This window comes from Amphiprion ocellaris, chromosome 18, assembly GCF_022539595.1.
Source record: "Amphiprion ocellaris isolate individual 3 ecotype Okinawa chromosome 18, ASM2253959v1, whole genome shotgun sequence".
Taxonomy (NCBI): domain Eukaryota; kingdom Metazoa; phylum Chordata; class Actinopteri; family Pomacentridae; genus Amphiprion; species Amphiprion ocellaris.
This window is the reverse complement of record NC_072783.1, coordinates 21337789-21351222: the sequence shown is the minus strand read 5'-3', so window position 1 is coordinate 21351222 and position 13434 is coordinate 21337789. Positions and strand designations below refer to the sequence as shown.

At 43.0% G+C, this 13434-nt stretch overlaps 1 protein-coding gene across 3 annotated transcripts in view; it reads right to left on the bottom strand.

The window, feature by feature from the left end:
- Positions 1-13434, bottom strand: part of bahcc1b (BAH domain and coiled-coil containing 1b) — a 68051-nt gene that overhangs the window by 27504 nt on the left and 27113 nt on the right. For all 3 annotated transcript variants that reach the window (XM_055004294.1, XM_035954976.2, XM_023285002.3), the window contains exons 3-6: positions 7069-7227; positions 2989-3099; positions 651-2690; positions 11-122 (exon numbers count right to left, since the gene is read on the bottom strand). In XM_055004294.1, coding sequence (XP_054860269.1) covers positions 11-122; positions 651-2690; positions 2989-3099; positions 7069-7227 — 2422 coding nt within the window. The remainder of the gene's footprint in view (positions 1-10; positions 123-650; positions 2691-2988; positions 3100-7068; positions 7228-13434) is intronic.

The window sequence follows — 13434 nt, the reverse complement described above, 5'->3', positions numbered from 1 at the left end:
TAAAGTGTACCTGACGATCATTTCTCTGTCTCTGTCCAGGTGATGAAGGCTGATCTGGTCTTCTGTTATCCTCTTCCTCTCCTCTGCCTCACGACCAAGAGGGTACACAGGGCGCGACACTCCTGAAACACAATTCAACAGGAGAAACATGCTGACAGTTGCTTTTATTTGCCCAGTATCACTCGTACATATAATGTCATATTGTGATGTTGATTTCATGTCAGAAACAGTAACTTTGTTGTATACCAATTAATTCTTAGTGTACCTGATCTAGTTTTATGATAAACAATGATGGTCTACCATACCTAGAAGGCCTCTGACAACCACTTCCCATGTGGAAATCACTATCTCTGCTTCTTTGCAAAGAATTTCTCCTTGAACATGCAAAATGGTGAGTCTAGACAGAAGCTGTTTGCAAACTGATTATTGTTTGCAGTGATTCTAAGGATAGCAGATGCTCAAAGCTCTACAAAGTTTCTTTGATTTGGCCACTAATATGAATCTCCAGTGAATGCCAAAAAGGACCAAGAAATACTGTGCAATACCAAGAGCTATCCTTAAGTGTTTAAACATGAATCTTTCCTTCGGTGTAGCTTAAAGTACAGAAATAACACAGATTTTCAGTGCAAGGAGCATAAATAATGTCTGACCTTTCATGCTGGGCAGCACCCTGCCTTGTCTGCTATGGGTGCTGTCTGGGGAACGATGGGGGGGCCTGGCTACTGCAACCGCAATGCCCACTGGAGGCTGTCGTACCTCCCCCTCTCCTGCCTCCCCAGCTTCCTTCCCACTTCTGTCACTTTTCTCTCCCTCGTTAGTGGAGCCTCGGCGAGGAGGGAGCGACTGTTTGGGAAGGTCTTGCTGGGAGGTGTTGCTTTTAGCTCCTCCTCTGTCCGCCTTCTCTGATCTTTCTCCACCCTGCTTGAGGCATCCCAGACCACCAAATGGGCTCCGCTGTGGCAGCAGCAGTGGCTGCTGGGAGCTGTAGTTCATTAGGTTCTTCATGGCACTGCTCTCACCATCGGTAGCATGTGATGAGGAACGGGACAGAGGGGGAGGCAGCTGAGAATGTGGCTGGTTGTGGTCATTGCTTGGAGCTCTGTTGCTAAGCCCTCTGACTTCACCTTTACCAACTGATGCATGGTGGGTGCTTTTTCTCTGGTCCTCTTGGTGGCCCCCTCGAGCCCCCCAGAAAGGTGCCGTCTGACTTCCATCTCTGCCTCTCTCCTCTGCACTTGCTCCGTGGCTGCTGTGCTGCTGGTGCCGTATCCTTGCAACCTTTTGTCCCTCCCTTTGAGCTGCTGCCCCTGATCCTGCCTTCCCATCAGGACCTGAAAGTGAACAATCCCTGAAGGGAGAAGTGCTGGTATTGGGACTGTTCTTAGATGTGCTCTGTCCAGCACCAGGGTGTGTCTCCTGGGCATCTAATGGGAGTGAGGGCCGGTAAACATCTTCCACAACCTCAACATCTCTGAAGGATGATGATGTTTCCAGGCTGCAGGACCGCAATTCGGGCTCAGAGCTCACATTGGAGCTAGGTTTGTGGAAGTGATGCGTCTGTTGGCTCCAGTCAGGAGGTTTGTCAGCCTTGCCGTATCCCAGCTGCTGCTGGTGTGGCTGGGATTTGTCCTTCTTCTGGCAACTACTAAGTCGGCTGAGGTGATGAGAGGGACTTTCATAAGATCCTTCTCCACTCTTATCCTCTGCCTTTCTACCTCCTCCTCCTGCTCCACGACAGTCAGGGGCTGCCAGATCCCCGAGTGGCCCAACTGAGGGCACATAAGTTGGGCCAATGACCTTTGCCTCCCTGCCAGACCCTCCAGGTGTGGATGCTGGATCTTTGGAGGGAGTAAGCGTAAGAGGGGCAGGAGGACAGTAAAACTCAGGATGTGGATGGTGATGCGTGTGGTGTAGCCACCCTCCGGCAACTGTGGAGCCCATGTGCAAGGCATGGGGAGGAGGTGGCGGAGGGGGAGGTGGAGGCATGGAGTAGGAGGCCACAGAGTGTGGGGTCGGAGGTGCCAAGATTGCTGTTGCTGCAGCCGCCCCTCGTCTCATACATTCAGATGAGGGAGTTGAGGATTCACTGATCCTCATCTCCCCATTAATGGGTCCATCTTTGGAGCACCGCCTGTTGCCTCCAGATGGAGGTCTGCCCACCCCACCTCCACTGCAGCTGCTTAGTGCTCCCCCCTTTCCTCCGGAGCCAGTCTCTGCTCCCAAGCCACTGGACAGTTTACAGGCACTCATATGTTTAATTCCCTGACTGCCCGAGTCGCTGTCTCTGTACTCCTTGTGTCGCTCCACAGAGTGTCTGTGGTCTTCGTCCCTTCCATGTAGTGCGAGGTGAGGAAGAAGGGCATGGTGAGGGTGGGGGTAAGCTTGGTGGTGGTGGCCAGATGGAGTGGTAGCAGGGTTTGCCTGATGAGGATGGTGATGATGAAGCTGTTGTTTGTCTTTGCTCTCCTGGTGCCGCTCTTTGCTGCTTGATCGCTCCTTCTCCTTTGACGCAGATGAGACCCCTTTCTCACCCACGTCTTTGCTACTTTTTCCACCCCCTCCCCCATTGTCCATCTCCCGGCTGCAAGAGCCAAGTGGGTGGCCTGGGGCAGTCCTGGACAGCGGAGGAAGGCTGTGATTGGTGGAGAGCAGAGGGGGCTGGGGAGGAAGGCCTCTCAGGTAGAAGTGATCTAGAAGAACACGAGAGTATTTAAAATGGATGGTTAAAGTTGAATTCTCTTTAAAATCTAGAGAAATTTAACTTTTAGCTGAAAAGTGGATGTTAAAGTTAAGCTAAATTAAAACAACTACAGGAAAATGCATTTCCATGATTGTAACTAACAGAAAAGAAATTAGAAATTGTAAACTTGAATAAAAAGACGATGAGTTGGCAGCTATTCTTATGCCTGTAGTGATGCTGATTAAGCAGTTTTGTGAAGAACTGTATATAAGAGGCAATTTTTTTCACTCACACAATTTCACACCTACCTTTTGGAGTTTCATAGAAGCGGTGCTGTCCATAGAGACTGTTGCTATGGTGATCCAGGGGACTCATCGGGAGAAAAGGAGAAGCAAGACTTCCTGAATAGCTGGGGTACCCTGTCAGTGGGAGGGAGAGCAAGAAAGAATTGATGTTTCTGCACAGCGTTGACATTCAGCAGCCCTCTAAACAAACAGTTTATCTCTACAATCTATCATGAAATGGGGCCATTTTGGAAAACGCAGAAAAAAAATATGGCCGCTTAGTGCTACTTTCACCATAAATGCACTTTTGCACAAACATGCCAGATGAGTTGACATTATTTACAGTGGACAAAGTGGTGACAAAAACCACAGCCGACAGCTACTGCCAAGTGTTTGCAGCATTTAACTAGATGGAATTTGCTCTTCTACAAAACACATTTTTCCCAAACCTAAGACAAATAGTATGAAGCATCGCAACCCCCAGTGTCTAAAACACACACACACAGAGACACGCAGTCCTCCCAAGAGGTCACTGGGAGGTAAATGGTCGTTTCACTCTGTTCCTCATCTTCAAGGACGTTGAACTGCATCGTGGGATAGAGGAGGTCTTCGCGATTTTGTTGATGGGTGTGCGTCAGTGAGAGTGTGCATATGTGTGGGGTTGTCGTCGTGGTTGGGGGTGAATGTTATTGGGGGGAAGAAAAACACAGAAAAATCACCACAAGCCTACATACACACAAGTACACAAACACACATCCCCACACTATGGAGAAAAAAAACGCTTGGATTGTGTGTGTGTGTGTGTGTGTGTGTGTGTGTGTGTGTGTGTGTGTGTGTGTGTGTGTGTGTGTGTGTGTGAGCGTGTGCTCTCCAGCAGCTGGTTTCATGCCCCACAGAGTGTCCTTGCCGGCCCGTTAATTGGCAGCCGTTAAAAGTTTAACGGTGGTGGCCAAAGTAAACAGCACTCCATAAAAACTCATCCTACGCATTCCACAGTCACACTGCAAAACCACCAACACCCCCTCACTGCTTCCAGCATGTGTGAACTCTGTGTGTGTGTGGGGGGAACTCTGCGTGTTCATGCTGCAATGTAAATGCATGAATGTGTACACTCCGCTGTGTGCGCGTGATTACTCCGACTGGTTAACAACCAGTGAATCTAAATGGCGACAATTAGCCAAAAGGCTCTATCAGCCATCTAAGGCCAATCCCCCGGGTAATGATGAGTGATAAAACTGGGGAGGGAGAGAGGAAGGGGAGGTGAGAAACAAGACGGCGGAAAGGGACACGGTGACAAAAAATGTGGAGAGAAATAAAACAAGGGAAGGAGGGAGGAGGTTAGTGACTGAATGAATGGCGAAACAGTGAAAGAAAAAATAAGACACCAGAAGAAGAGTCAATATGAAAAGCCTCTAATCTGGTGCTGCTGTGAGGCGTATGGAGAGAGGAGAGGGGACAGTGTGTGAGGGGGAATGGAAGATGAAGGAGGGAGTGAAAGGGAAGTGGAGAGCTTTGAGATGGTTGAGATGAGAGGACAGGGGAGAGGGAGGTAAGGAGATGAGCAAGAGCACAGGAGAGAATAGACAAAAACAAGCACAGGTATGGAAGCAGGCGAGTGACAGTGTAGGTGTGTGGGAGAGGGACAGAGAGACAGAAAGATAGAAAGGTATAGCTTTGTGTGTGTTTGTGTGTGTGAGGTAATATGTCCATTTCTTCGTGAATACATCTCATCTGTGACCGTGTGTGTGTGTCAGTGTGTGTGTGCGTGTCGGCCAGGTTTCTTCTCTCCGACCGTGCTGGCTACGCTCCACTCTCTGGACCCTAGCCAGCTGGCAGACTGCCTACCGGAGCTCCCTGGCTTGAATTCTTAAAAACAATCATTTGTAGTGTGTGTGCGCGTGTTCGTGCGTGCGAGTGTGTGCACGCACGTGTATGTGTTCGAACATCAAAGCTGAGCCACACAGACATAAAATCTGTCTGATAGGCACACACATTCTCCCTCCACACACACACACACACACACACACACACACACACACACACACACACACACACACACACACACACACACACACACACACACACACACACACACACACACATACATTCTTGCTCTGTTTTCACTGCTGCTGCTGCTGCTGCTACTTTCTCCTGTATTCAGGTAGAAGTCTTGCCTCTGACTCTTTCTATGAATCTAAGCTTAGATGGTCACTCCAGGCAACACTAATTCACATGTAAAGGTGATATTTATCGCTCAGTGAGCTGCAAATGAGGCGGTGACACAAACAAAACTCTTTAAAATTATATCAGGAGAGATTTCTGTGTAAAAACGTGACCTTTGTGAGTTTGTCTAGTGATTAGATCATAAACTTGGGCTACAGTCTAAAAGTATGCTGTCTCCATGAGAGAGTGGCAGCGTGTTTGGATTATTTGCCTTAATTAAATTTTGGTGTTTGTACAATTCATCACAAGCATGATGTGACAAATTAAAACTTAAAGGAGGGACAAAAATAGCAGTTTAACTCAGCAGATTTAGTTTTTCTTCTTCTGGCTTTACATAATTAAAGGTTATAGTTAAAGGCAACTAAATGTGACATGTGCTATTGTTTGGTGAAGTGGTCAGTAGCATCACCGGCATGTAAAATTAGTCATAAGATCCCTTTTTCTCAGCAGACTTTTTGACTTGTCATTGGAAGAAGTGTGCAATTGTAAGTGAATGTAAGTGTTCCAGAAATCATTCATATGAGTTTGCATGTGCAACAAAAGAAGGTTTAAACTGGCTCACCTGAATGGAATACTGTCATTGTTATTATTACACCTATGCTTTCCTGCTATGACAAGTCAAAATGCAGTCAGGATAGCTGGTTAACGAGCTCTACCTTGTACGATCACAAACAAAAATTAAGTTTTAGTCTGAAATCCACTGAAATCTTGCTCTTTATATAATTCCTCAGCAGCAACATTTGGAGATGTCACAGACTCTTGCAAGGCGACATCACTGCGTGTTGTTGTTTACTTGCAAATATTTTGTGGAAAACCGGTGAAATTCTGATTCTGACCATTTTCAGTTAGTTGAGAAATCCACCCTGTGACTGAAACTATCTTTCTGTTGAAGCCTTCTAAGGAGTTATCTCTTTAGACCCATCTCACTGTCACAAGAAAAAAAAATCACGCACGTGTGGAAACACATGCACACTCATACCTGAAAGGGACAGATAACTAAGACAGACTCAGTCTTCCTTCCACAAACGGTTAACAGACGAAAGAGGACATGATGCATGTGGATGCGCACAGTTTTGTGTGTGTGTGTGTGTGTGTGTGTGTGTGTGTGTGTGTGTGTGTGTGTGTGTGTGTGTGTGTGTGTGTGTGTGTGTGTGTGTGTGTGTTTGTGTGTGTGTGTGCATGTCTGTGTCTGATCAGGAAGGGGGCCGTTGGAGGTCGGTTAGCCCAGAAGGGGCCCTGAGGGTGGGGCTGCGGTCAGAGGAGGAGGGGGGCTCTGAAGAGGGAGAGGATGGTGGAAATGGGGGGTGAGTTTCAGTGCATGAGTTTGTGTTTGCAAAGGGAGGAAAGTCACCCCTAAAATAGAGAAGGGGACTGAAATATGAGTGGATGAAAGGAAGGGAGAAAATGTAGAAGTCTTAAGTGTGATCTAGAATTATTGCAGATTGGTGCCAAGGTGTGTTTGTGTAGTTTTTCTATGGTTTAGGGCAAGAAAGGAGAGGAAGGTCTTGGTGGTGCATCAGTTTGTGTCATGATGCTAAAGCTCTGAACTAGAAAACAGCCACAAACACAAAACCACACGCGGCTGACAAACACAGGCAGAAGACAGTTGTGTGTGTTTCTATAAGTAGCATCATCTGAGGCATCACTGCTGCACGTGTTTGGCCTCAGCTCAGTGTTGGTTAAACCACTTAATGGCTCCATCTCAATCTAATCCCAAACCAAGACCCTGGATTAACCAGAGACCCCAGCACTGTGGGCTGTTTCCTGTGTGTGTGTGTGTGTGTGTGTGTGTGTGTGTGTGTGTGTGTGTGTGTGTGTGTGTGTGTGTGTGTGTGTGTGTGTGTGTGTGTGTGTGTGTGTGTGTGTGTGTGTGTGTCATACCTTCGTGTGAATGGGGGAACCAGATAGGGGAAGCGCTTGAATGGGGTCCAGCCCTGTAGGAAGGGGAGGAGGGGGAGGCAGCAGGTCCAGAGGGGTGAGGAGGGTGAGAGGGTGGGGACCCCAGACTGCTGGCCAGGAAGGAGCCCATGAAGGAAGCACCTGGGGGACACAGAGAGAGTCTGGAGGTTAGTTAAAGAGCTGATGGGAGATTAAATTTGGCTTGGTGGAGGTGCGAGGGGGTATCGACTAAGGTGCCAGTGATCAAGCACAACCAAAGAAGTGCTGAGAGGCTCCAAATTATGGCTACTAAACTAAGAAAAAAAGATGGGTATTAAAACTTCCTCAGAGGTGAAAAAAGAAAACATGTAAATGGACTAGAATACTTCCTATATGTCTGTAGTTTCAGACACCTCTGTTTTTACAAAATGCTTAATATATATGTCTGAAGTTTATGTTTTACTTAATGCAGACATATTAATATAACTTAGTAGTGCTAGGAAAAATGAATTTTGATACCTGGCTCAGAGAAACGAATTCTCTTGAGCTACATTCACACATTAGCTGTAAGTTATTCTTTCTATTCAAATGTGACATGCAGGTCAGATTGTTTTCTCTAAAAATTACAATCACAAAAAAGCTTCAAGGAGACATTTGTGACCCGGTTTTCTAATGAGAGTTTGTCATAGCTGGTAATTTTCACCAGAGGTGGTTGTCATTGTCTGGGTGCCAAGTCTTAGTAAGCATTGGCAAGAAATGACCAACACTGATAGTTGAATGACAAAGGCCATGGAGAGGCAATTTTTGCTGTGAAAAATAAATAAATAAATAAATAAATAAATAAATAAATAAATAAATAAATAAATTAAAAAAAAAATATATATATATATATATAGATAGATAGATAGATAGATAGATAGATAGATAGATAGATAGATAGATAGATAGATAGATAGATAGATAGATAGATAGATAGATAGGAGCTTCAGAAAGTTGAAAATCCAGAGATTCATTCTGTTTTCATCTTTTCTGGGTCTGATAAATGGTGTAATTTTGATGGTTCTTTTTATAGGAATATCAATTTTTATTTGTGTTTTTTTTATAAACAAAAAGTTTATAATTAAGTTATTAAAAGAGATATTTTTGTTGTTTAGGTTATTCCTCCTCCAAGGAGGCAGAGCCTCGACGGAGTAAAAACTTAAACCACAAAAATGTTTCATTTCTATTTATCTGCATTTTTCATCTGTCTGCTACATTCACAGATTACTGCAAATCTAAGTGCAATTATAGTGATTTTATTCAACATTTGAAGACTTTCTGTAAACTCAAGCACTGTCTAGAAAAGTGGTTTATTATGGGATGGCTACACCGTTAGCCGTTAGCATGACTCGTAGCTAACGTTAGCTCTGGTGCTAACAGCAACATGTTTTACATTGAGATGATACTGTCGGCTTGAAATGACACGGTGATCAGAAAACTCTTTGTTGTACAATTTGCACACAACCAGGCTTTTATCCAAGCTGCCATCATGAAGATTTTTAAAAGAAAACTTTCTGTCCAACAAGCTCAATCTCGACTTCCTTCACTGTTCACCAGTGCCTGACTTCACTCAGTGCTTCCTGTGCTTCTTCTTCATGGCTACAAACAGACTTTAGGTTCATTACCGCCACCTACTGGGCTGGAGTGTTCATCAGAGTTACCAGAAATGAGGGAACTGAGGAGGGTGCAATTAAGTGGATTAGTATTTTTAGCGCATTATTTTTCGCTGTAATCAATTAATCAAAATTAACGCGTTAAAGCCCCAGCCCTAATATATACATATTTTTTTATTTTATGTATTTTATTATGGTTTTATTTTGTGATATGTATATATATATATATATATATATATATATATATATATATATATATATATATATATATATATATATATATATATATATATATATATATATCACAAAATAAAAACATTTAATGCTTAATAAATGTAATTGTTAAGCCATACTTGGAGAGTTCATTTGACCTTAGCCTTGCATGAACAAACGTATTTTTTCCACCACAACAAGACCCAATGACTATTTTCAGCCTGAATCACTTAGAACACACACCGTGTGCTGTGGTTGCTTCTCAAGCTGGAAGTATATTTATAAGATTCTTTTCTCCAAACCTATGCATATAAAGGGGTTACAGTAACCATAGTTTGCAGAACTGTCTGACTTCCCACTGGCTCCCTGCACACATGAATCTTCTAGACATTACAAATGTTATTAAACCGAATAAATCAAATTCTTGTGAATATTATTTTATTTTTAATTTGTTTCACAGCTGCTCCTTGTCAAATGGTTGTGTATAGAAATATTAATCAAAATATTCTTGAATTTGCAATATGGACAAGTGAAATATCCAAAATACAGCAGGTGCAATTTTTGATCAATTTTATTGTCACAACATACGATTTTGAATGAAGCATTATGGTGCTACAGAGATGCCTATAGTTCAGATTTTCTAGGCTTGAGGGAACAAGCATGTTTGCTACAGACTACAGCAAAAATGACAAAATTTAAAAGGTTCTTTTGTTAAAAAAGAAATGCAAAAAATTACCAATCTCACTAAACTTTCAATCACAGTGTCTGCCAAAACTGAACTAAAAAAGTAACAAATTAGTTTAAAAATGAACTTGTTGCTTCTGTTATGGGTGGGAGAGGGGTTTGTAAGAGTCAACATCATACATGTTGTATATTCTAGTATAAATGAAATAACCACATAAATGTCTGAGTGACCCCTGTGCAACAGCTGCCCACATGCAGGAGTATAATTCCAGCTTTACAATGTGTTCTCATAGGAGGTGTAACATGAGCAGCACTTTATCACAGTTCTGAGCTGTCTGTCACCTGTGTTTTGGCAGAGTCCAATATATAGTCACTGTTATGGGAATTGAATGGCAGAGAATTAGACTAGATACATTTACAGTCATATAACCCTTGTAAAACATGGCTGTACTAACAGTGGTATCGACAAAGATAACCATACATCTGTTCCGTCTCTTTGAAACAAATGCCTGAAAAACACTATTGAATTTCCTCCTGTGCAGACACACCACTGTCCCACTGCATCTCTTCAAAGAAGATTACCTAAATTTAGACTTTCTGTTTTGAATGTTGGTGGCAAAGATGTCATCAACCTGAAAGTGCAATATTGCACTTCCCAACAAATGATGCACCAAAGTTTTCCACACGATCAGTGTGAACCAAGCAGAAACAACCAGGGCTGAAAAAATTAAATGCAGAAATGCCAAAAACTGCAGTTCCTTAAAAAACAGCTTGAGGCTGGTTAAAGTGAGTTAATCGCCTTAGACCCTCACGTTAAAATGCCCAACAATGCAGTTGAAATTAACATAACAGGCTGGTACAAAAAAACAGTCGTGGTCGTTACAGCTAATTTCACTGTTCATGCAACTTTGAGTTGTGAATTTTTATGTTTCACCTATTTAAATTGTACTAAGGCTTAAAGTTATGCATAATTAAATGCAAAACAGCTATCACAGGACATTCAGTGGTCTAGACATGTCCACACTGCCCACCTCAGCCACGAATCTTTGCTCACTTTTGCTGAACCCCACATTGCTACAATGTGCAACAACAGGTGACTTCAATCTCTATGCACAGTCTATGGTGAGAAAAAAATATGGAGAGAAATTTCAGTAACAACTGAAACTGACTAGAAAATTTTTCTGGTTTCCTCTTTACTTGTATTTAAACTTGCAATTGGTTTGGCTTTCCCCCTTGAAAAGATTTGATCATTCATAAAATCTCACAGCTTGGAACTAGAAAAAAAAACAACCTCTTAGACAGAAGTAAGCGCAATGTTCGGTGTCACCCTCTACCAGTTTCAGCAAACTGCATGAGCAGGCTCAATTCAGTTTGGCTCTGTTTGAATGTATCTCCACTCATCAGCATGCTCTCATTTAGTGGAACAAACTGAACAGTTGTAGGGGAAGGAGGAAACAAATCCACAGGGAATCAGGTAATTAGTCACTGGATGGAGAGAGAGAGAGCGAGGGAGGTGGTGGGTTGGGTCGTTACCCATAAACGCTGCGTCGCATCAGAGGCAATTACCACAACCACAACAGTCCACATTTCAGTTACACACACACACACACACACACACGTACAGTACCCTCACCTCAACGACGTCCCGACGCCCTAACAACCACAACCACAAGTGCCTTCAGCTGTCTGCCAATCTCTCTCTCTCTCTTTCACACACTAGAGGGAGGGCATGGGATAAATCAAGAGCGAGATGGAGCGGCGGCATGTATTAAGAGACAAATCAGGGTGTGTGTGTGTCTATTTATACAGCTGGAACGCAAGCATTGAAACACACACACACTGAAAAAGACAAACACACACACACACACACACACACCAGACAATTTAAAAAGTAGAAATCCCTCCATCTTTTGCTCTTGATATTTTCACTCTCTGTAGTCATAATAAATTTGGAAGAGGAGAAAAAGACCCTTCTAGACATTTATTTTCTCTCTTTCAGACAGGATATTTTTACTGTGTATTTTTTTTCTCTTTTTTTCTCCTCAAAATCCTCTCTTGTACAACTGTAGATCAGCGGCCTTTCAGCCAGTCATAATAAAACACAGCTCGTATAAGGCTGGTTTCACAAGGCCCCCTGGCAATGCAGATTCACGCGCAAACATATACAGACACACACACGTCAAATAGAGAGTGATACATGCACACTGCTCCCCGTACCTAATAGACTGCAACTGGCAATAGAAAAAGCAGACAGCTTTCACATGACAGCTTTCACTAGGCGTTTTTGAAAATGCATGAAGCATATTGGGTCATAAAAGTTTGCTTGGATTAAAAGAAGACATACAACAAATTTGCCACACTGATTTCAAACAGTAGTGTTGTTGATTAGTAAGTTCAGTGGGGCAAATACTTTACACTCCTTGTTGACTTTCCCACAGCTGTTCTTTAATCTCTCACCCTATCACATCTCCACCCTTCCCCCATTTCCCCATCTTTTTCCATTTACTCATCTCTTTCCTTTTTTCCTCTTTTCCCCCCATTCCCCTTTTTCCTGTCACCTGACTCCCTACCCTCTCTGTCTGTTTTCTGTTGGCGAGTTGAGGAGAAAATCATATTTGCCCACTCCCTCTGGCCTGCTGATATGGAAAATCATCTCAGAGGCCAGCCACTAACGTAAACCTCATTTCTGTCCCTGTGTTTTTTTTCTCCTCCCCTTCTTCTCTTCCTGGCCTCTGTTTCCGTCTTTGTTTTATCCTGATCCACACATTCCCTTTCCATCTGTCACCGCTGCATCCTCTTGTAGTTTCCCACTTTTCTGTGCAGAGACACCAAATGATGAATCCAAACAGACTGAATTAGCCACGGCTGATGAAGGAACACACAGGCTCAGCAAACATTACGCTAACTACTCATCACTGGTTTTGATTCTCAGATCAACCGCAAATATCCATCTATTCTGAAAATTTTTCTGACCCCAGTGGTATTATGATTATGCACCACATATTACTGTATGTGCATATGTTATTTACCATAAATACAAGCTGCTGACGGAGACGACAGCTATGTTCAGTCTCCATAGTGGTAATTAAAGTAGAAAATGTGTTCATATGCCATCCATTTTTCCCAGTTGGCATCATACTTGGAAAAGTGTGTCAACACAGAGGCAGCGAATCCTCCAATGTTGACAATCCAAGGTAATAAAAATCAGAATTATGAGTTTCTATTCACACTAATACAGTCAGCTGTACTTACAGTGAGCAAAATCTGCTTTAGTTTATTTATGATTGACTGTAATGTGATTTGCTGAGAGGAAAATCCACTCAAAAACACTTAAACACTGTTTTATAAAAAACAAGTGCTGGAAATGTGCCTTGCTTTTCTGGGCAGGTTTTGCTGTTTGGCATATTTTTGGTATTCTCATGGATAACAGGGCCAAACAAAAATTTAGGGATGTCGTTCTACTTCCACTGTAGCTGCAACAGATTTTGAGAGCAGCAAATCTGAAGATTCAACAGGATAAATGTCAGGATTTGGTGCTTCAAAATTTAATGGTGAGAGCATCAGAGATGCCGTTTTACACTGTTGGCTCAACAAAAGGAAAAATAAATAAATAAAAATAAACAAATTCTCCTCAGAAAGATGCTTTTTAAGTGGAAAACTGTCCTGTTGCTGCTATGAAACGTTGATTAAGACAACAGCTATCGATGGCAGAGAGGCAATTTTTGAGGGTGGAATGTTTAAATTGAGCTCCAATAAATTGACAATGCAGAAAAAAGGTGGCTCAAACCACACAATAATACGGCATTTTCTTTCAGTGAAG